Raw genomic sequence first — 23148 nt, forward strand, 5'->3', positions numbered from 1 at the left:
AAAACAACATAATTCTGCTGTTCTGATGAGAACTTGCAAAACATTTCACGAATTCACCCATGTTGAGGGAGCGTGCCCTCCTTGACTCAACACTGAGAATCCCTAGGTGACTTACCCTAGGTCATGAGACGTTGTTGTCTTAAGGTGGGTTTTAATAAGTTTTAACGCAGAGAAGCTTCTCTTGCAAGTTGTATTGCTCACTGGTGTAACAAGAGAAATTTGCACAAAGTCCAAATAACATTGTTAATTAAATATAATAACTTACATACAGGGCACAAAATTTACTTTTTTTTTTTTTACCCCAAAAAAATTAGGAGCACCCAATTTCTTTTTTTAGTAATGCACCGATATTAATTCTTCATGGCCTATTCTGATTGCCGATGTTTAACAAGCATTTTGGCTGATTCTGAAAGCCTTTTTTACATATTTATTTTATACCTTAAAGGGATAGTTCACCCAAAAATGAAAATTTGATGTTTTTCTGCTTACCCCAAATGCATCCAAGATGAAGGTGACTTTGTTTCCTCAGCAGAACACAAACTAAGAATTTTAACGAAAACCGGTGCAGTCTACCAGCCTTATCATGGACGTGGATGGGCACCAAACCTTTAAAAGTAAACAAAAACACACACAGACAAATCAAAATTACACCCTGCGACTCGTGACGATACATTGATGTCCTAAGACACGAAACGATCATTTTTTGTGAGAAACTGAACAGTATTTATATCATTTTTTACCTTTGATACACAGCCACGTACATCTGTCATGAGCACGAGTTTAGCATCCGGCTTGTGACATGTGAACGCGCTCTGGCGTAGAATACGCAAACATCGGAAGGGATCTGTCGCATGTATAAAACACTCATTGTTTACACAGTGCACAGATATTGTGGGTATAGCAGCTATTCAAAATGGTAATTACTTGAGCGTATCCTCATTGTTTAAACCGACTTAAAGCTAAAAGATTAATTTGCTTGTGCAAACTCATCTGGGACTTTTCACTGATTTCCCCTTACGGCGTTTGCGTGTCAACATACTTTTTATCTTTGGGCTTTTTATGGGAAGTAGCAAGTCTTTACAAGTCAATAGGCGCAAGTCCAAGTGAAAGTCATGAGTTATTTATGTTAAAGTCCAAGTCGAGTTGCAAGTCTTTTTATATTTTGTCAAGTCGAGTCTAAAGTCATCAAATTCATGACTCGAGTCTGGCTCGAGTCCAAGTCACATGACTCGAGTCCACACCTCTGGTACATACTATAGTTCACTACAGTATTTCTTCATGTGGGTGGTTACATAATGACATTAACATTCAATGATGTTGTGAGGTAATTTAACAACAAAAATTCAATGATGTCGTGAGGTAATTTAACAGCAATGAATGACCTGTCTTTAGTTATTTTTTACCTAAAAATTATTTGGCAAAACTGGTGGTCTGTGTGGCTAGCGGAGACAGCCTCGCGCGAACATCGGGAAACAGAAGCTAGAGGACCGGCGGCATACGGTGCTGCGGCTGAAAGAGCCATGGTGAAAGGCTGAGCTGAAGTGAGTAGCAAGCTTTGCTGCAGTGAGAACTGGGACGTGGTCCAGGCTCGTTGAAGGCCTGCTGCTGTGATCCAATGGTTGCAGAGAGCCGAGTCTCATGCGGCACGATGACGGTGTCGGGTGAGACGAGTTTGGGGCTTTGCTCAATATATCAGCTGCCTTGGCAGCTGGAGTGGATTTAGGAGTGAGGTTGGCTGATTTGCAGGGTGACGTATAGATCCTACAGATATGCTTTGTTTACCCCATGCGAGAAATGTGTCAGAAATTGTTTAGTGTTTGCCTCAGGCTTAAATACTTTCCACTTTCTGGTTTGAGAAATCATTGGCATTGCCAAATGATACGAGGAAGCCAGGGAAGTTGTAAGTTTCAGAAGTGGAGGTGAGGTTAAGCCTTGGCTTTAGGGGAAATTGTATATGGTTCGAGCAGAGCGGCGGTCACGATGGAGACTGGGTCTCGGCGGCGATGACTGGTGGAGGAGGAGTGATCCTGGGGCCAGCGGATTGCTTCAAAGGATCCGAAATTCCCAAATATAGGTCTCATAGTTTGGACAGGAGAATAGAAATTGGGTCTGTAATATGATGGGAAAACGAGCGAACAGAATGCTAAAAGATTAGAGATAATGAAGGACTTTGGTTATTTATAGGGGTTCTCTCTTGTGCTGTTTGGATTAAAGGCGTGATAGCTGATGATAAATTGGCTGCGCTAATTATCTCTGCGTGCTCCTCCTGAAATGTATTCATAAAACATCACTTAGTATTTTGGAAGTGTTGGATGAGATGCTGTGAGGGACCGAGCAGTAAATAATGAGGGCCATAAAAAAAGAAGTTTAAAAAAATAATTATTTTAATAAATAAAAAAAAAACAAAGGTTTCACAAAAAGTTCAACAATCAAAAAAACTAGGCCTATTAAGAAACAAAGAAAATGATCAAAGCAAACAAAACTCAACATGTACTACCAAATGACACACCAAATGACACACCAAATGACACACCCGGGCACATTTAAACAATTGGACTAGTCCATATTACTACAAGAGGGGGGGAGGAAGAGACAAGACACTTACTACAAAGTACAATCACAAAAACAAAGTACTTAAATGCTGAAACTAGGACTAATATAAAATAAATGTATAATAAACAAAATACAAAATCAAGAAGATCAAGAATTAAACAAACAATCCACTGTCCTCTAGTCTCATGTTTCCCCCGCGGTTATTCCGTCTAATAATTCCGTCTATTCCGTGTAAACAGGCGGAACTAAAATTCAGCGGAGGCTGCGCGCTGGTCTTTTATAACGCACGGAGCTGACTTCAGCAGCTCGTCCTCCTCCGCGTCTCCCGGTGGCTTCGGCAGCACGGTAACTTTAACTCAAAGAAAACTATATTAACAGACAAATAAAAAAACAGACTATATTACATTAATCAAATCAATACAAAATAAATTCAAATCATCAAAGTATGTGTGTGTGTGTGTGTGTGTGTGTGTGTGTGTGTGTACCTGGTATTCATCACGTTGTGGGGACCAAACAAGTCCCCACAAGGATAGGAATACCAGTAGATTTTGACCTTGTGGGGACATTTCTTAGGTCCCCATGAGGAAACAGGTTTATAAATCATGCACAATGAGTTTTTTTGAGGAAGTAAAAGTGTGCACAATCTCCTGCGAGGGCTAGGTTTAGGTGTAGGGCGATAGAAAGTACGGTTTGTACAGTATAAAAACCATTACGCCTATGGAATGTCCCCATAAAACATGTAAACCCAACATGTGTGTGTGTGTGTGTGTGTGTGTGTGTGTGTGTGTGCGTGTGTGCGTGTGTGCGTGCGTGCGTGCGTGTGTGTGTGTATGTATATATTACCCTCACAGATTTGTGGCCATATCCCTGGCCACAAATGGAATAGACGTGCAAATGGAATAGACAACAGATGTAAATTATAGGCAATTAGCAAGACAACCCCAATCAAGGAGTTGTTCTGCAGGTGGTGACCACAGACCACTTCTCAGTTCCTGTGCTTTCTGGCTGATGTTTTGGTCACTTTTGAATGCTGGCGCTGCTTTCACTCTAGTGGTAGCATGAGACGGAGTCTACAACCCACACAAGTGGCTCAGGTAGTGCAGCTCATCCAGGATGGCACATTAATGTGGGCAGTGCCAAGAAGGTTTGCTTTGTCTGCCAGCGTAGAGTCCAGAGCATGAAGGCACTACCAGGAGACAGGCCAGTACATTAGGAGACGTGGAGGAGGCAGTAGGAGGGCAAACACCCAGCAGCAGGACCGCTACCTCTGCCTTTGTGCAAGGAGGAACAGGAGGAGCACTGCCAGAGCCCTGCAAAATGACCTCCAGCAGGCCACAAATGTGCATTTGTCTGCTCAAACGGTCAGAAACAGACGTTTGGCATTTGCCAGAAAACACCAAGACTGGCAAATTCGCCACTGGCGCCCTGTGCTCTTCACAGATGAAAGCAGGTTCACACTGAGCACATGTGACAGACGTGTGTCTGGAGATGCAGTAGAGAACGTTCTGCTGCCTGCAACATCCTCCAGCATGACCGGTTTGGCAATGGGTCAGTAATGGTGTAGGGTGGCATTTCTTTGGAGGGCCGCACAGCCCTCCATGTGCTCACCAGAGGTAGCCTGACTGCCATTAGGTACTGAGATGTGAGCCTCAGACCCCTTGTGGGACCATATGCCGGTGTGGTTGGTCCTGGGTTCCTCCTAATGCAAGACAATGCTAGACCTCATGTGGCTGGAGTGTGTCAGCAGTTCCTGCAAGACAAAGGCATTGATGCTACGGACTGGCCCGCCCGTTTCCCAGACCTGAATTCAGGGGCGGAGTGGCAATCGGAACGACCGGGACTTATCGGAAGGATTTACACAGCGGATCACAAATTGAGCGGGCGCGAGGCGAACGCAACCAGCCTGATCTTATTAGAATCATTGACGTTACTAAATTCTCCACGAAATACTCCCACATACCCCCCCCCCCCCCTAAATGTCCAACCAATATTTATATCAGTTGCTCACTCTCTATATCTTTGTCATGGTTAGCTTATCCTGCAGAACATTCATGGTCACAAAAAAAATTATAAAGTATCTATCTATCTATATATCTAATGTAGAATGGAGCAAAAGCTTCTTTGGAATGGGGAATGTGTTTATTCAATGAACCGATTGAAGGTCAAGTCTTTTTAAAATAAATGAGCGCCCCCTCGGTGCTAATGGCATTACCCTACACTGATAATGTAGCCTATGTCTCAGACAGATAGTTGCAGCAAGTTCGAGGAAAAATAAATTGTTTGGCAGTGTTCTGTACCTTTTCTGAATTTATACAGGTAACATATTGGAGTGCTATGGGTCTGATACCCAGATACATGTCCTTGCATGATGCTTAAAATTTCCATCCAATCACAAAGCTCTTTCTAGAATGCTCTTAGTTCTATAGTTCCTTACAAAATTATTGAAAGTGCTGTGGTTCCCTTTCGGGAACTCAACACTGCGTAATTAACGCTTTGGGGAATGCCATTGGCGAACCCGGCTCTGAATCAGTCTTCAACCAATAGGACGACGGGAGTAACGTCACCGACGTGATGACGTCATGCGACCAGGAAGTATATAAGCACGTGCGTTTCAAACCGGCTTCAGCTTTTGTCATTCAGCGAAGTGCTCTATGTTGGTCTGTCTGTCTAGGTTTTCATTGCTGCTTTTTTGTACCAGTTTGCACAGCTTTTATTTGAGCAATGCCAACAAAAAGGGGAAAGAAATTTGTAGCGGTTCAGCAACCACACAGATGGTGTGTTCCTCCCTGCCAGCGATTCATCGTTGGTGGGGATACACACAGTCTGTGTGTTTTCTGCTTGGGAGCGGAGCATGCTCAGTCAGCCCTCGAGGGGGCTGGCTGTCCGCAGTGTGAGCGCCTTCCACTGCGGGTGCTCCGTTCCTGGAGGGCTCTCTTCAAGGAGGGAGCCTTCACCAGCGTTCCTCGCGGGTCTGGCCCCACTTCCGCCGAGGCGGAGCGGCAGCTGCACTCGTGGGGTTCGCAGCTCGATCTGCTGGAGGGTATGGAGACGGGTGATCCCCTATCTCCTTCCTTACCTGACGGATTGGTTGACCTCCTCCTGGATGCGGAAGCCCACACTGCGGTTTCTTCCCCCCGGGAGGAGGTCTCAACACTTCTCTTATCTTCCTCCGAGGAGGTCGATGTAGAGAGTGTTGATCTCACACAACCGCTTATTAAGTCCCCGCAGTTTGAGGAGCTCCTGGAGGTGGTAACTCGTGCGGTAGCCAGGCTTAATATCAGCTGGCCCGCCGAGCACACTCATGAGCCGCATGAAAGCAAGCTGGATGAGCGCTTTCTGCGGACACACAAGCCACCTCCAGGGCGGAGCCTTCCGTTTTTCCCTGATCTTCACAGTGAGCTGTCGAGATCATGGGAAAAACCGTATTCAGCTCGTGTCTTCATTTATGGTTGTCCCTGTCCGATATGAAAGAAAAGGACAGGGCCCTTCTGCTGGACGCCCCGCTCAAGTCTCCTGGCCTGTTTGGCGACTCGGTTGAGGCCGTCGTCAGCAGATACCAGGAGGCCCGCAAACAATCTGCGGCGTTCCAACAATACCTCCCTCGCCGTGTCTACTCTGGGGCTGCTGGACGGGAGCAGCCCCAGCCGCGTGCCAGCTCCTCACACCGCCAGACTCAAAAAGCCAGCGTGGCCGCCCGCGCCCCTCCTGATAGAGCTAGGGAGCGGGGCAGGCAGCGCTCTAAGTCGGGGACCTCTAAGGCCAGGCTGGACCTGAGGGTCGTCCTGCAGTCAAAGAGGTCCTCGGCTAAACGGCCCTGACTTCTGTGGCTCAGGGCCATCGAGGGCAGCCCCTCTCGGGGAAGAAGCGGGTCTACCACATTATATGGTGCCCACTCTTTCTCGGGGCCCTCAGGAGACCAGTCAGCTAACCCTGCCAGTGTTTCAGGGCGCGGCGGCAGTCTCCCGCAAACCTCTGCTGGAGTTTCCACCTGACATCGTAGCGGACTCAGTAAGTTTGCCACCCCTACGGGGGTCCTCAGAGCAATTAGTTCAGGTGTCGCTTGCCAGTCAGCTGTTACAGGCCACCGAATTAGTTTCTCAAACTCTACCAGAGACCAGTCTCGAGAGGCTGGTTCCCTTAGTACACTTTCTGGCAGCGTGGAAACTACTGCCGAATGTGTCTTCATGGGTCCTTCGTACGGTAGAGAAAGGATATCAAATCCAGTTTGGCGCTCCTCCGCCTCCATTCAGCGGAGTATTTCCTACTCTGGTAGGGCCAGAGCAGGTTCTGGTGATGGAACAAGAAGTAAATTCTCTTCTAAGGAAGGGGGCCATCGAGGTGGTCCCTCCTCAGCACAGAGAATCCGGGTTTTACAGCCGGTACTTCATCGTTCCCAAGAAGGATGGAGGGCTGAGGCCCATCTTAGATCTCAGATTTCTGAACCGCTCAGTCATGAAACTGAAGTTCAGAATGCTAACTATCAAGCATGTTGCGTCTCAAATCAGGTCCGAGGACTGGTTTGTCACGATAGATCTCAAAGATGCATATTTTCATATCTCCATCCTTCCTCAGCACAGGAAGTTTCTCAGGTTCGCTTTCAGGGGCGAAGCTTACCAATATCGAGTTCTTCCTTTCGGCCTAGCACTAAAAGTTGGGGTTGAGACTCAACGCCAAGAAAAGTGTGCTATCTCCATTACAGAGAACCACTTATCTAGGCGTGGCATGGGATTCGACCACAATGCAGGCACAAATGTCTCCTGCTCGGATCGTGTCGATCCTCAATGCAGTCAATGTGGTCAGGCTAGGCCTGTCACTCACTGTCAAACAGTTTCAAGTACTGGTCTCATGGCAGCAGCAGCCAACGTAATACCTTTTGGCCTACTGTATATGAGCCCGCTACAGTGGTGGCTCAAGACCAAGGGTTTCTCCCCGAGGGGAGATCCGTTCCACAAGATCAAGGTCACGCAGCGATGCCTTCGTGCCCTGAGCATGTGGAAGAAACCTTGGTTTCTATCTCAGGGCCCGGTCCTGGGAGCTCTGTGTCGCCGCGTTACGCTAGCGACAGATACATCCCTCACCGGCCTGTGGACTTGTCATCATATCTCGTGGCACATCAATTGCCTAGAGATGTTAGCAGTTTTCAAGGCTTTGAGGCATTTCCTCCCAGACCTGAGGAACCGCCATGTGCTAGTCCGCACCGACAACACAGCGGTGGTGTATTACATCAACCACCAGAGGGGTGTGCGTTCACGCCCCTTGTTCAAGCTGGCGTACCATATCCTCCTGTGGTCCCAAGGGAAACTCCTCTCATTGAGCGCAGTTCATATCCCTGGGCATCTGAACGTGGGGGCAGACATCCTGTCGAGGCAGGGGCTGAGGCCCGGGGAATGGATGCTTCACCCCGAGGTGGTGAACTGCCCTGTGGCGTAAGTCAGAGCAACTATTGGTCTGTTACGGTCCCCCTAAGAGGGGGCTCCCGGGGCTCCCGGCAACAAAGCATGCTATCAGTAGATGGATCGTGGATGCCATAACTACTGCATATGAGTCCTCTGGCCTGCCATCGCCGATGGATGTCAAGGCTCACTCTACTCGAGGCATGGCGGCCTCTAAAGCTCTGCTAGCTGGTGTCCCTATTCAGGACATCTGCAGTGCGGCGGGTTGGTCCACACCCCTGACCTTTGTTAGGTTCTACGAACTAGACCTACGAGCTACAAGCTCATCTGTCCTAAGTGTACAGCAAAGGCGCGATCCCTCGTGAGCCCGAGGGCCGAGGTGGATGTTTCCTCTTGTGCTGGGTGCTCCCCAGGCAGAGATGTAATTCCGCTCGCGTCCTGGCAGTTTTCCAGGCGGAGCCATTCGGGTGTCCTGGCCGGAGTTTCCAGACACTACTTGGGTCCCCCTTGTCCGGGTGCGCCCCGACAGGGGACTACCTTCCTTTGTGAGCCCGAGGGCCGAGGTAGACGTTTCCTCTCGCGCTGGGTGCTCCCCAGGCAGAGATGTAATTCCGCTCGCGTCCTGGCTGTTTTCCAGGCGGAGCCCTTCCAGTCTCTCCTGTACTGGCTGTTTCCCAGACAGAGTTTGGACTGCTTCTCCTCGTGTGCCTAAGGGCCGAGGTACTTATCATGTTCCCTCTGGCGCTGGGTACTCCCCAGGCAGAGATGTAATCCCACTCGCGTCCTGGCAGTTTTCCAGGTGGAGCCATTCTAGTGTCCTGGCCAGAGTTTCCAGACACTACTTGGGTCCCTCTTGATCCGGGTGCGCCCCGACAAGGGACTACCTTCTCCTCGTGTGCCCGAGGAGGTCTCCTTCCTCTGAGTCTGGCTGGTCACCAGACAGAGGCCTATCACCTTGTGTGCCCGAGGGCCGAGGTGCACAACTCTTCCTCTTGCGCTGGGTGCTCCCCAGGCAGAGATGTCATTCCACTCACGTCCTGGCAATTTCCCAGGCGGAGCCATTCCCGTGCCCTGGCCAGAGTTTCCAGGCACTATTTGCATCCCTCTTGATCCGGGTGCGCCCCAACAAAGGACTACCCTCTCCTTGTGTGCTCGAGGGCCGAGGTGAACTCCCTCTCTGGTTGATGACTAGACTGGGGGTATGACCCTAACCTCGTGGGCTCAAGAGCCGAGGTTTTTTATCCCTCTTCGCTGGGTACGTCCCAGGCGGAGCAACTTAGCGTCCTGCCATCTTCCCCAGACGCTACCTGTCCCTCTACGTCTGGCTGGTCCCCAGACTGAGGTCGACGCTTTCCTCGTGAGCCTGAGGGCCGAGGCGGATCATATTCCTCTTCGCTGGGTACTCCCAGGCAGAGATGTAATTCCACTCGCGTCCTGGCTGTTTTCCAGGCGGAGCCAATTCAGTCCCTCTCGTGCTGGCTGTTACCCAGACAGAGGTTGGACTACTTCTCCTCGGGCGCCTGAGGGCCGAGGTTCCTTCTATGTTTCCTCTTGCGCTGGGGCCTCCCCAGGCAGAGATGTAATCCCACTCGCGTCCTGGCAGTTTTCCAGGCGGAGTTCTTCTAGTCCCTCTTGTGCTTGGCTGTTCCCCAGACAGAGCGGACCACGTTCCTCGCGAGCCCGAGGGCCGAGGTATATGCCATCTCCCTCTTGCTCCGGCAGATCTCCGGACAGAGGGGTAATTTTTCTCTTGTTTCCTGGCAGATTTCCCAGGCAGAGAACCTTCAGTGCCCTGGCAGGTAGGTATCATCGGGCACTGCCCTCTTGTTCTGGGCTGGTCCCCCAGACAGAGGTGTATTGTCTCTCTCGCCCTGGTCCCCCCAGGCAGAGAGCTCTTCCTGGCCTGATCCACCAGAAGCAGCGCTTCCTTTCTTTCCTAGACAAACACCACTGGGCAGGAATTTGGAATTCTGGGGAAGTTGGCATGTCGTTCCCCAAAGCGTTGATGACGCAGTGTTGAGTTCCCGAAAGGGAACGTCTCAGGTTACGTATGTAACCCTGGTTCCCTGAGGGAATGAGACACTGCGTCATGGGCCATAATTCCCGCATTCCTGCCGCGCATCGTTTCATTCCTGGAAGCTGAAGCCGGTTTGAAACGCACGTGCTTATATACTTCCTGGTCGCATGACGTCATCACGTCGGTGACGTCACTCCCGTTATCCTATTGGTTGAAGACTGATTCAGAGCCGGGTTTGCCAATGGCATTCCCCAAAGCGTTGATGACGCAGTGTCTCGTTCCCTCAGGGAACCAGGGTAACGTAACCTGAGACGTTTTCCAGTGGTTGAATGGCTTGTTGTATTAGATGGATGGATGGATGGATGGATGGATAGATAGTTAGATAGATAGATAGATAGATAGATAGATAGATAGATAGATAGATAGATAGATAGATAGATAGTTTATTGATCCCCAAAGGGAAATTCATCCAACTATCCATAGTTCCTTTCCTCAAATGTATACAAATGTTATATTTCAGCTTCTGTTTATTAACGGTAAACCCATACAAGCTTTAAACCTAGGCAAGGAAAGGCAAGTTTATTTATATAGCACATTTCATACACAGTGGTAATTCAAAGTGCTGTACATAAGAGGAATTAAAATCATAATATAAAATCATACATAATAAATCACAACAATAAAAACAGAAGATTTAAGAACATTTTAAATGATTTAAAAATTGATTTTAAAATTAATTTAAAACAGTAGAAATTATTATAAATAAAATAATGCAGTCTGTTCGGACATAGCACAGTGCTCATTCAATAAATGCACAACTAAACAGATGAGTTTTGAGTCTGCATTTAAATGTGTCTAATGTATTCACACATCTGATCTTTTCTGGAAGCTGGTTCCAACTGCGGGCGGCATAATAGCTAAAAGCGGATTCCCCTTGTTTTGTGTGAACCCTTGATATTACTAACTGACTCGATCCTAATGATCTGAGTTGTCTGTTAGGTTTATATTCAGTGAGCATGTCTGCAATGTATTTAGGTCCTAGACCATTGAGTGCTTTATAAGCGAGTAGAAGTACTTTAAAATCTATCCTAAACATAACTGGAAGCCAGTGTAAGGACCTGAGGACTGGTGTGATATGCTCTGATTTCCTGGTTCTAGTCAGAATCCTGGCAGCAGCGTTCTGTATGAGCTGCAGCTGTCTAATGGTCTTCTTGGGAAGGCCGGTGAGGAGACCATTACAATAGTCCACCCTGCTGGTGATAAAGGCATGAACGAGTTTCTCCAAGTCTTGACGGGAAACAGAACATCTAATTCTTGTAATGTTTTTGAGATGATAGTATGCTGATTTAGTTACTGCTTTGACATGGCTACTGAAACTGAGGTCTGACTCAAGAATCACACCAAGATTCTTGACTTGATTTTTTGTTTTTTGACCCCTAGTGTCAAGGTACGCATTTACCTTATGAACTTCATCTTTGTTTCCAAATGCAATGACTTCCGTTTTCTCCTTGTTTAACTGTAAAAAGTTTTGACACATCCAACTGTTAATTTCATCAATGCATTGGCAGAGGGAGTCAATGGGGCTGTAGTCATTTGGCGATAAGGCTAGGTAAATCTGGGTATCATCTGCATAGCTGTGATATGCTATTTGGTTCTTTCTCATTATTTGACCTAGTGGGAGCATATACAGGCTGAACAGCAGCGGGGCTAGAATTGAGCCTTGTGAGACTCTGCATGTCATGGACGTCCACTTAGACTTATGTTCTCCTATACTCACATAATAACCTCTTCCTTCTAAGTATGACCTGAACCAATTTAGAACCATCCCAGAAAGCCCAACCCAGTTTTCCAGTCTATCTAAAAGAATGTTATGATCGACAGTGTCAAATGCAGCACTGAGATCTAGTAATACCAGCACTGATATTTTGCCAGAATCAGAATTTAGGCGAATATCATTTATTATATATACTTATTATATATTAACTCTTTATGAGCGCTGTCTCTGTGCTATGATGTTGTCTGAAACCAGATTGGAAATGGTCCAGGTATCCATTTGAGTTTATGTAGTGGTTCAGCTGATTAAAAACAACCTTTTCAATAATCTTGCCTATAAAAGGAAGATTTGATATTGGTCTATAGTTGCTCAGTATGGTGTTATCAAGATTGCTCTTTTTTAGAAGGGGCTTAATAACTGCAGTTTTCAGGGAGTTTGGAAAAGTCCCAGAAAGAAGTGAGGTGTTCACTACTTCTAAGAGATCTGCTTCTAAACAGTTAAGCACACTTTTGAAAAAAAGATGTGGGAAGTGTGTCAAGGTAGCAGGTTGACGATTTAAGGTGCTGTACTAGTTTTTTCTAAATGTTGCTATCGATTGCTTCAAAAGCACACATATTGACGATTTTTTGAAATTGCGGTCGAATCTGTCTGACCTCTGCATAACTTGAGGGTGTGCTAATCGTCTTTCTGATATTATTGATCTTCTCAGAAAAGAAGGAAGCAAACTCATTGCATTTGCTGTCAGAGAGCATTTCACTAGGGATCTGACTAGGGGGGTTTGTTAGTCTCTCAACGGTAGCAAAAAGAGTCAGAGTGTTGTTTAAGTTGCTGTTTATAAGGTTTGAGAAGAATGTTTGTCTAGCTTTACCTAGTTCAACATTGAAAGCATGAAGGCTGTCTTTATAGATGCTATAGTGAATTTCAAGTTTCGTCTTCCGCCACATCCGCTCAGCTTTTCTGCATTGTCTTTTCATTCTCTGTACTGCTGTTGATTTTCTCCACGAAGATTTTTGTCTGCCAATTATCTGTCCGTTTTTTATTGGTGCAATGTCATCAATGACATTCTTAACTTTTGGGTTAAAGGACTCCAGGAGAAGATCAGCAGAGTCTGCAGAAATGCTTGGCATTGAAGATACGGCCTTCATAAATAGCACACTAGTGTTATCGTTAATGCATCTCTTTCTGACAGAGACAGATCTAGATTCAGTGGTAGCAGAGATCAATATATCAAAGAAAATACAGAAGTGATCAGATAGTGTTACATCCTTGATAACAGTGGATGAAATGTTTAGACCCTTACTGATGAGTAAATCAAGAGTGTGTCCACGATTGTGTGTAGGCCCATGCACATGCTGAATCAGGTCAAAAGTGTTCAGAACCGTTAACATTTCTTTGGTAGTTTTGCTTTCTGCATTTTCTATGTGAACATTAAAATCCCCTGCAATAGCAAAACAGTCAAACTCTGAACAAATCATTGATAGTAGTTCTGTGAACTCTTCAACAAAGGCTGGAGAGTATTTTGGGGGCCTGTAAATAATGATAAATAGAATGCGTGGAGCACCTTTGAGCAGAATCCCTAGATATTCAAAAGACATGTACTGACCAAATGACACTTGCTTGCATTGATAGACATCTTTAAATAGACCAGCTACGCCTCCACCTCTCTTAACAGCTCTGCAGACATTCAGGAAAGTAAAGTAAGGAGGGGCTGTTTCATTGAGGACTGTAGCGCTGCAGCTGTCTTCTAGCCATGTTTCATTTAGAAACATAAAATCCAGGTTGTTTGTGGTTATAAAATCATTGATCAGAAGCGATTTATTTTTTAGTGAGCGAACGTTTAAAAATGCTAGCTTGATGGCATTACTTTTTGTCTCTAGAGCAATCTTAGTTTGATGACTAATAGGCCTCAGATTATATGGGTGAACCGTACGATTTGAGAAGGCCTTAGATTTTCTATCACATATTAAAACAGAAATAGGGAAAGCTACAGGCACACTGGGTTCCCGCTTGTTCTGTAAACAGTCCTGATTGTTGCTGCTATCGTAACGGGGACCCGAAACATATCACTGAGAGCTGTTATCAGTTGTTTTTGTTTCACTCAAAGCACATGCAGGAGGGTTTGAGCTCTGGCGTTGTGGCAGCGGCCGGAGAGCTCTCACAGGTGGAGGAGGGTGAGCTGGGCCAGCAGGTTTTGGTGGTTGTGGTGCCTGCCGTTTTTTAGTTGATAACTGGGGGCTTGCAGCAAAAGAGTGGGAGAGTCTGGTTCCAGCATATACCAGTTCCTCCATTTTCTTCGAGAAACTTAGAAGTGGAGATGCTGGAGAGAGGGATAATGTATCTGGTGAATGGAGCTCTGGCTCTGGTGTTTCCGGTGGCTGAAATATGTTGTCCTGGCTTCCCTGACTGTTTACCAGAAAGTCGTCCTTCGGTGCTGAATCTTGGAGCTGTTGTAATACGTCACAGTCTGTCTGTGATGAGCTCTGTGGGCAGGGCTCAGCCAGGAAAGTGTCCATAAGCAGTGCTTGTTGTGGCTGCGGGGCATTGTCAGCGTCCTTGTTGGTTGTGTTGACATGATGACTCTGAAGCTGATAAGATGTCCTGTCGTCACTTTGTCCAAGTGTGTGTGTGCCATTCATATTGGGTGGACTGGCACATTCTACTGAAGGATGTTGGAGTGAAAAATAGATGTTGTCCTTTAGCACTCTCGCACCAAGTTTGTTTGGGTGGAGGCTGTCCAGTTTGAACAGTTGTCTATGGCCCCAAAAAAGATTGAAGTTGTCAATGAAGTTGACTCCTTTTAGACTGCAGGTTCTTTGTAGCCAGGTATTCAGTCCAAGCAACCGTGAAAACATGTTAGTTCCCCTTGCTGGGAGTGGGCCACTGATGAACGACTGAATTTCAAGTCTTCGAAGTGTTTCAATGAGTTCACCGAAATCCTTCTTTAGGAGTTCTGACTGCTCTTTCCGAATATCGTTCTTTCCCACAATGATGATGATTTGATTTGCAGTCTTGTGCTTCATTAGAATGTTCCGAAGTTCCTTGTTCACATCAGAGACGGTTGCTTGAGGACAGCAGCATGTAGTTGTACTTCTGCAACGGATATTTCTGATAATGGAGTCACCCACTGTCAGAGTCCTGGGCTCAGCTGCGCTCTGAGCTGAGTGCCGCTGTCTGCTCGACCTTGCGCACCTATTTATAGCAATGTTAGCAGTTGGCTGATATGATCCATGTTCAGTCACATTTGGGGATTCCTCACCCACATTCATTAAAACCTACACTTTATTGTCAATATTGTGCATTTGTCTAGTGCCATATAGTGGTCAGAGTTCATATATCCGGCAAGTCCTTTTGTTGTCAGCACATTCAACTATGGAAAGAACAAAGTATTTAATAAGAATATTTAATTCATTCAGATCTAGGATGTGTTATTTTAGTATTGCCTTTATTTTTTTAAGCAGTGTATATAGGTTAAAACTTGGTTTAATCTGGCCGCAGAGGAACACATCTGATATTAGGCTCATTTTGACAACAAAGTATGTGCTTTCTACAAATCTAATTGTGCAAGTGTAATTTATTAGTTTATTTTATTTTAAATATGATCAAAAAAGGCTGTGAAAATAAAATCTGCATTGTTTATCCATTTGATCTTTAATTTAAAATAATAATAATAAAGCTAATATCCAACAAATATCACACTGTGAAATAAATAAGTTTCCCTAATACACAAAGGCCACAAATACCCTTAGAAATTCTTATGAGCAAAATAGAACAAAGAACACATAGTTCTGATGTGCAGCAAAAGATTAAGTTAAGCCTTACAAATTAGAAAATGGCTATAAGAAATGTTAGGGAAGCAGACGGACAACAGGGTAAGTAACGGTAAGAATGGTTTATTTTAACAGCAGAGAGTGATACGTGGTTCCGGATGGTGGATTGGGTAAGTAATAGAGTTCACTGATGAATAGTTCGTAGATGAGTCCGTGGATGAGTAATGATGTTTTTCCCTTGCAGGAACGACGGGAGGAGCACACCAGAATGCCACTCTTGCGGTGGCAAAGGACCAGGAGACTTACGGCACACACACACACACACACACACACACACACACACACACACACACACACCGTTTGACGAACGGACATGCTTACGGCTCGCTCGCTGCTGACGACTGTATCTGGACAGAGATGGGAAAAGACGTAATACAGGTAAGTAGCAACAGGTAAGTATCTTAGAGTAGCTTTCGCCGAGAATAGCAATATGAGTCCGCTTCGTATCAACGAGCCCGGACAATATGTGGTGTGTGTGGTGACTATTTGTAGCAGCGTGGTTGATGAGGTGCAGGTGCAGCTAGTTAGAACTCTGGTGATTGTGATCGTTGAGTGATGGATGTGGAAGAACCTGGCCAATCCGTGACATTACCTCCCTCCCCAGGGCCCGCTCCTGAGGGCCGAAACCTCCGGCGCTGTGGTGGCCTGCCTCTTCCCCGAGGTGCCGGGTAGTCGGGGTGGTTGGCATGGAAGTCCTCCATCAGTGCTGGCTCAAGGATGTCGCCTCTTGGGACCCATGATCTTTCCTCTGGTCCGTAGCCTTCCCAGTCCACTAAATATTCCAGTTGACCACCACGACATCGGGAATGCAGGATTTCATGGATGGCGTAGACGGATCCTTCCTCTAGAAGCAAGGGGGGAGGAGGTTCCTCTTCTTGGCTATGTTCTGTGGATGGAACAAGAGGTGGGTGATAGTAAAGAAACGTGAAACGTGGGATGAATTCTGGATTGTGGTGGTAAATGAAGTTTGTAGGTGACGGGATTGACCTGTTCCAGGATTGTAAAGGGACCAACAAACCTAGGACTGAGTTTTTTGGAGGGCAGTCGCAGACGGATGTCACGAGTGGAGAGCCAAACCTTGTCTCCAGGGGCATAGACTGGGGCCGGAATCCTTCTCCTGTCGGCTACTGACTTGGATCTGCGGACTGCCCTCTGAAGATGGTGGTGAGCTTCGTCCCAGACTCTCGCGCTCTCGCGGAACCAGTAATCCACTGCGGGAACCTCAGATGGTTCACCATTCCAGGGAAATAGCGGGGGTTGGAATCCGAGGATACACTGGAATGGTGTAAGCCGGTGGTGGCATGCCGCAGTGAATTTTGGGCTTACTCCACCCAGCCCAGAAACTGGTTCCAGGAGTTCTGGTGAGCGTGATAGAAGGTCCTGAGGAACCACCCCACTTCCTGGATCTTCCTCTCCGTCTGGCCGTTGGTCTGCGAATGGTAGCCAGAGGAGAGGCTGACGGCCACACCGAGGAGCTTGAAAAACGATCTCCAAACCCTTGAGATGAATTGGTGTCCTCTGTCTGAGACAATGTCTTCGGGGATGCCGAAATAACGGAAGACATGATTGAAAAGGAGTTCTGCGGTCTCGAGTGCCGTAGGAAGACCCCTCAATAGCAACAACCTGCAGAATTTGGAAAATCGGTCCACGATGACGAAGACACAGGTGTTCCCATCCGATGGCGGTAAATCAGTCATGAAGTCAACTCCTAGGTGTGATCAGGGGCGGTTAGGAATGGGCAAGGGATGGAGTTTCCCTGCAGGCAGGTGTCTGGGACTTTTTGATGTGGCACACTCCTTGCCGCCCTGAACATACCTCCTCACATCCCTTGCCATGTCCGGCCACCAGAAGCGTTTGGATAGCAACGAGAGAGTGTTGTTGGCCCCAGGATGTCCAGTGCCCGGAGAGGTATGGGTGGTGTGAATGAGATCTACCTGTTGGTTCCTAGGGATGTACTGATGATCTGGAGGACAGCCCGGCGGAGGTCGGGGGTTAGGAGTGGCGACAGCTGGAGGAGCTGACCATTCTATGGGGCTGATGACAATGTCCATGGGTATTATGGTGGTAGTTATTTCACGAGTGTCTTGGGAGTCATGTAACCGGGACAATGCATCGGCTCGGATGTTCTTGGGACCAGGGCGATAGGAAAACTGAAATCTGGAGAAAAATAAGGACCATCTTGCTTGGCGGGGACAGAGTCGTTTTGCTGCACGGAGGTATTGGAGGTTTTTGTGATCAGTGATAACCTGAAATGGATGGTTTGCGCCCTCCAACCAGTGTCGCCACTCCTCCAAAGCGAGTTTGATGGCTAGGAGTTCTCGGTTCCCGATGTCGTAATTCCTCTCCGCTGGGCTGAGCTTCCGGGAAAAGTAGGCACATGGATGGAGTCGTTTGGGTGTTCCATGAAATTGTGACAGAACGGTTCCAACTCCTGAGGTTGAGGCGTCCACCTCCACTAAGAAAGGGAGATCGGGATCCGGATGTGTGAGGAGAGGTGCGTTGGTGAAGGCTGATTTGAGGGATTGGAAGGCTGCGGCGGCTTCCGGAGTCCAGATGAGGGTTTTGGGTTTACCCTTGAGGAGATTGGTGAGAGGAGTGGTGATGATGCTATAACCTTGAATGAATCGTCGATAGAAATTTGCGAAACCGAGGAATCTTTGAATTTCTTTGATGGAGGTTGGTTCTGGCCAGTTGGTTACAGCGGATACCTTCCCCTCATCCATGTGGACCCCTTGCTGGTCAATGATGTATCCGAGGAACTGAACTGAAGAGAGATGAAAGGAGCATTTTTTGGCTTTGAGGAAGAGTTGGTGTTGCCTGAGTTTGTGGAGGACCTCCGCAACGTGGTGACGATGTTCTGCCTCACTCCGGGAGTAGATCAGGATATCATCTATGTAGACGATCACGAAGAGATGAAGAAAGCTCCCGGAGGACTTAGTGTATGAAGTTCTGGAATACGGAGGGGGCGTCAACCAGTCCGTACGGCATCACCAGATACTCGTAGTGACCGGTAGGGGTCACAAAAGCGGTCTTCCATTCGTCCCCCTCACGTATTCTCACCAGATTGTAAGCACTGCGGAGGTCCAGCTTCGTGAAGATGGTAGCGGTACGAAGCTGTTCAAGGGCCGCAGGGACGAGAATTTGAAGGGTATGGTACTGCGATTGAGGGTCCGATAATCGATACACGGCCGCAGCCCTCCATCCTTCTTGGCAACGAAGAAGAAGCTGTGGGTGATGTAGAGTGACGAATGTATCCCAAACTGAGAGCCTCCTGGATGTACTCCTCCATGGCCTTGGTCTCTGGAAGTGACAACGGGTAGATCTTACCTCTGGGCAAAGGAGCATTGGGAATCAGGTCAATCGCACAGTCCCATGGCCGATGAGGTGGTAGCTGGGAAGCTCTCTTGGGGCAGAAGATGTCCTGGAATGACGAGTAGATGTCAGGAATTCTTGTGGAACGTTTCTCCACGGGACTTTCAACAGAAGTTACATAGACTGGGACAGGTCTTGGAATGGGACGTGGAAGATCCGGGAAACACTCTGCAGAACATTGATTTCCCCATCGCATCACTTCGCCGGAGCCCCAAGAGATGATGGGATCATGCTTCACCAGCCACGGGCGCCCCAGAATGATGTCCATATGGGCACCCTCCAGAACCAGCAGCTGAATGTCTTCTTTGTGAAGGACTCCGATTTGAAGTTGGATGGGTTCGCACTTGCGTTGAATATGTGGTCGTACAGAGAAGGCGTTGATTATAGGTTGAATCTGGTAGACGTTGGCCGAGGCCTTGGTGTTGAGCTGGAGCTGACGACAGAGGGCCCCCGAGATGAAATTTCCTGCTGACCCGGAGTCGATGAGCGCGGGTGGGCAGTTTAGTCGGACATGTCCACTAGCTCCACAGTACAAGCAGAGACCCCGGGCCAGCCTCGTCTGTCGTTCAGCTGCGGAGAGTCTACCAGATTCGAGGATCATGGGTTCTGGTTCTGGAGGGTTGGCGGGTGCAGATGGAGGGAGGAGTGCAGTATTCCTGGGGTCAGTATGAGATTGGTAGGACCGCATCCGATCTGAACATCTGAGAGATTGTTGGATGAATCTTTCAAGCCCCATAGTGTCGTCCAACGCAGCCAGTTGGAGATGCAGAGAAGGTTCTAGACCGAGCCGGTAGGTGGTCAATAACGACCGCTCGTACCATCCACTAGCGGCCGCTAGGGTGCGAAAACGAAGTGCATATTCCTGAGTGGACATCGTCCCTTGAGAGAGATGATAGAGCTGCTCACTGGCTGATATACCACCATCCGAGTGGCCAAACACTTCTTTAAAGTGGGAGGTAAATGCGTGGACAGAACGAGCGGCCGGTCCGGCTTGGTTCAGGATCGTGTCGGCCCATTGAAGAGCGGGTCCAGAGAGCAGGGAGACAATAAAGGCGATCTTGGACTGATCTGTGTGATATAAAGCAGGTTGCATGGTGAAAATCAAATTAAAATGGGATTTTTAGCAGCAAACATTTAAGATGGGTTTGGTGCACACAAGAGTGAAAAAGTAAAAAAAAAAGTCTCTGATCTCTTGTCAGATGTTCTCCAAACATATCAAGTATTATTGGAAAACACTAAGAGCTGTTATCTTGGTAAAAGGAAGATGTGATAAATATTGAATAAAACAGTACCATTAACTGTGGCCAACGTGTATTAGAGTAAATTTATTTCATAAAATGAGATTTCCCTTTAAACTTATTCTCCAATGAAAGATTACGTTTATACATTTATGAAATAAAAGATCAAATGGACAAACAATGCAGATTTATTTTCACTTCCTTTTTTGATCATATTTACCAAGGGTGCCATCAATTCTGTCCACAACTATATATATTTGTCATATTGGAGTTGACAGTGGAAGATTCAGGAATGTTTAATATTGTGTGCAAAACAATCCTGCAACCTTATTATGTTCCTTGTTGTACAGTGCACACAAACAGTAGCCTAGTACTTTGTTTTAACCTGTAAAGCTGGTATGTTACTACCTTGAAACCAATAAACAATGTCTCTTTTGACAATAATTGCACTTTGCTCTTGTCCAGGATGTTAATGGCTGACCAACCACCTTGTGTACTTTGCAACAACATAGCAACAGCCTAGCAACCACCTCATGTAAAGCAACACTCCAGCAACCACCTTGTGTACTATAGCAACCATATGGGAACAGCCTAGCAACCACCCAGAACACCCTAGCCACTACTAGGCACTCAGTGTGGTTGCTACTAACACTGTAGCAACCACACTGAGTGCCTTTGCAACTGCAATCACCAAAGTACCCTGGAAACTGCAAAGCAACAGTCTAGCAACCACCTCTAAGTACCTTAGCAACTGCATAGCAACCATCCAAGTACCATAGCAACTGCAACAGTTTGTTGATTGACTGAATGTGTCTCTGTGTGTTTTCTAGTGTGGATCATGGAGGAGAATCCAGGATAACAGCAGGACTGAAGAAATGTATGTCCACACACACTCTATAAACACACACACACACACACACACACACACACACACACACACACACACACGCACACACACACACACACACACACACACACACACACACACAGATCTATAATAGAGAACTGGATAGCTCATGACGTCACAAAAGTGAAGCCACTGTGCCGCCATATTAGTATTTCCTAGTATTCGCATACATTCTATTGAATGAATAGGAAATTATATGATTTTTTTGAGAACACATCACATAACAATTCAGCGTTTTTATATCCGAAGTCTCACTGTACATTTTCACAATGCAAACGTCCTAAGCATGTAAACAGTTATGTTTAATGTTAGGAATTCCCTCTGCGTATTAAAAATGTACGTTCATATAGCCTACATTACAGTCACACACATCAGATAAACATAAACATTGGACGTTCAACATATGTTTACAAAAGACAAAACTCTCATTTAGAAATGTGAATGAGATGATTTGTATACACATACCTTAATTCAGCTTAGTGTAGTTATTCACGGTTTATGTCATTTTGTTGTTTTTATTTGTACAATAGGCTAACTACATGTTTCAACAATACTTTCGTAAACAGTATTCGTTTTGAAGCAATGTAATGATTTGTTCGTTAAATTAATAATTAATTCAACATATATACACAACATTTTACTCACATGGAAACGGTAATGTTATTTAATAATTACAGACTTATCTTACAGATCTACTGATCTGTAGAGTCTGAAATAGATGTTGCCAAATCAGGCACATTAAAAATATATGCACCATAACCGCTGAAGAATATACCGCTGACTACATATGGTACGGACTTAAAGACATGGAGCTTTATTTCAAAGATTTTAATTTTAATACATCGAGCAGTATAGTAACAGAGGCTTGTTTTGTATTACTTATTGTAAAGTTGAATCAATTTCAGATACCAATACCATATATATGGTTATAATATGGTTATATTTATTATTTCCTGCATAATTAGGTACATAAAGAAATATATATTAGGTTTTATCAGTTACCCATCTCTGCAAGTGCGCGGCTGACACATCCACCTAAACGATTTCAATATATATCGCTTATCCAGCCCGAAAAGACCATAAACATTCCAGATAACATCTTAAGTTAAAATGAATTTACATACAGATATCCTAAAAACTAATCCTGTGTGAATTATACGCTTCAAATCGGGTGATTTTAGGTCAGTGGTCATGCGAATCAATGGCGCTCTCCGTTGGTAGGGAATAGTAAGATTCCGGTACGTTTACTGCCTGACGGCAGTTTAGAACGCAATAAGCGATCCAGTCATTGTGTTTATAGTGCACATACACTATAAACATACACACACACACACACACACACACACACACACACACACACACCGCTGTAGTGATTGTTGTTGTAAATGTCTCTGTTCTTGTGTTCAGGGGCCTGTTTTCTCACACTGGATCCAAACACAGCAAACACTGAACTCATTCTGTCTGAGGACAACAGAAAGGTGACATGTGTGAAAGAGATACAGCTGTATCCTGATCATCCAGACAGATTTGATTATTATCCTCAGGTGTTGTGTAGAGAGAGTGTGTGTGGACGCTGTTACTGGGAGATTGAGTGCAGTGGAGATGTGGAGATATCAGTGTCATATAAGAGCATTGACAGGAAGGAAATGTTTGAATCTTTGTTTGGATCTAATGATCAGTCCTGGAGTTTGATCTGCCATCCTGACAAATACTCGTTTAGACACAATAAGACAGACACTCTTCTCAAGGAGAAGGCCATCAGCAGTAGAATAGGAGTGTATGTGGACGAGAGTGCAGGAAATCTGTTCTTCTACAGCGTCTCTGACACAATGAGCCTCATCCACACAGTCCACACCACATTCACTCAGACGCTCTATCCTGGGTTTAGGGTTGACAGTGGATCAGTGAAACTGTGTTGATAAATAAGAATAGACTGATGACTGATGCTTTGAGCTGCATGATAAATCAGTAACAGTGAGATGTTATAGTCTCTTCATGACATTAATACTGCAGCTCAACTTCTGTCCCTCAAATAACAGTCAGAATAAATGAGTGTCATTAATCTTC

At 46.2% G+C, this 23148-nt stretch overlaps 1 protein-coding gene across 1 annotated transcript in view; it reads left to right on the top strand.

The window, feature by feature from the left end:
• Nucleotides 1-23148, top strand: part of LOC141325975 (NACHT, LRR and PYD domains-containing protein 3-like) — a 49714-nt gene extending 26566 nt beyond the window's left edge. Inside the window, exons 7-8 of the mRNA XM_073834692.1 lie at nt 21005-21051; nt 22489-23148. Of these exons, the coding sequence (XP_073690793.1) occupies nt 21005-21051; nt 22489-23000 (559 nt within the window). The 3' untranslated portion in view covers nt 23001-23148. The remainder of the gene's footprint in view (nt 1-21004; nt 21052-22488) is intronic.

The sequence above is a fragment of the Garra rufa genome, chromosome 2 (assembly GCF_049309525.1).
Source record: "Garra rufa chromosome 2, GarRuf1.0, whole genome shotgun sequence".
Lineage (NCBI taxonomy): Eukaryota > Metazoa > Chordata > Actinopteri > Cypriniformes > Cyprinidae > Garra > Garra rufa.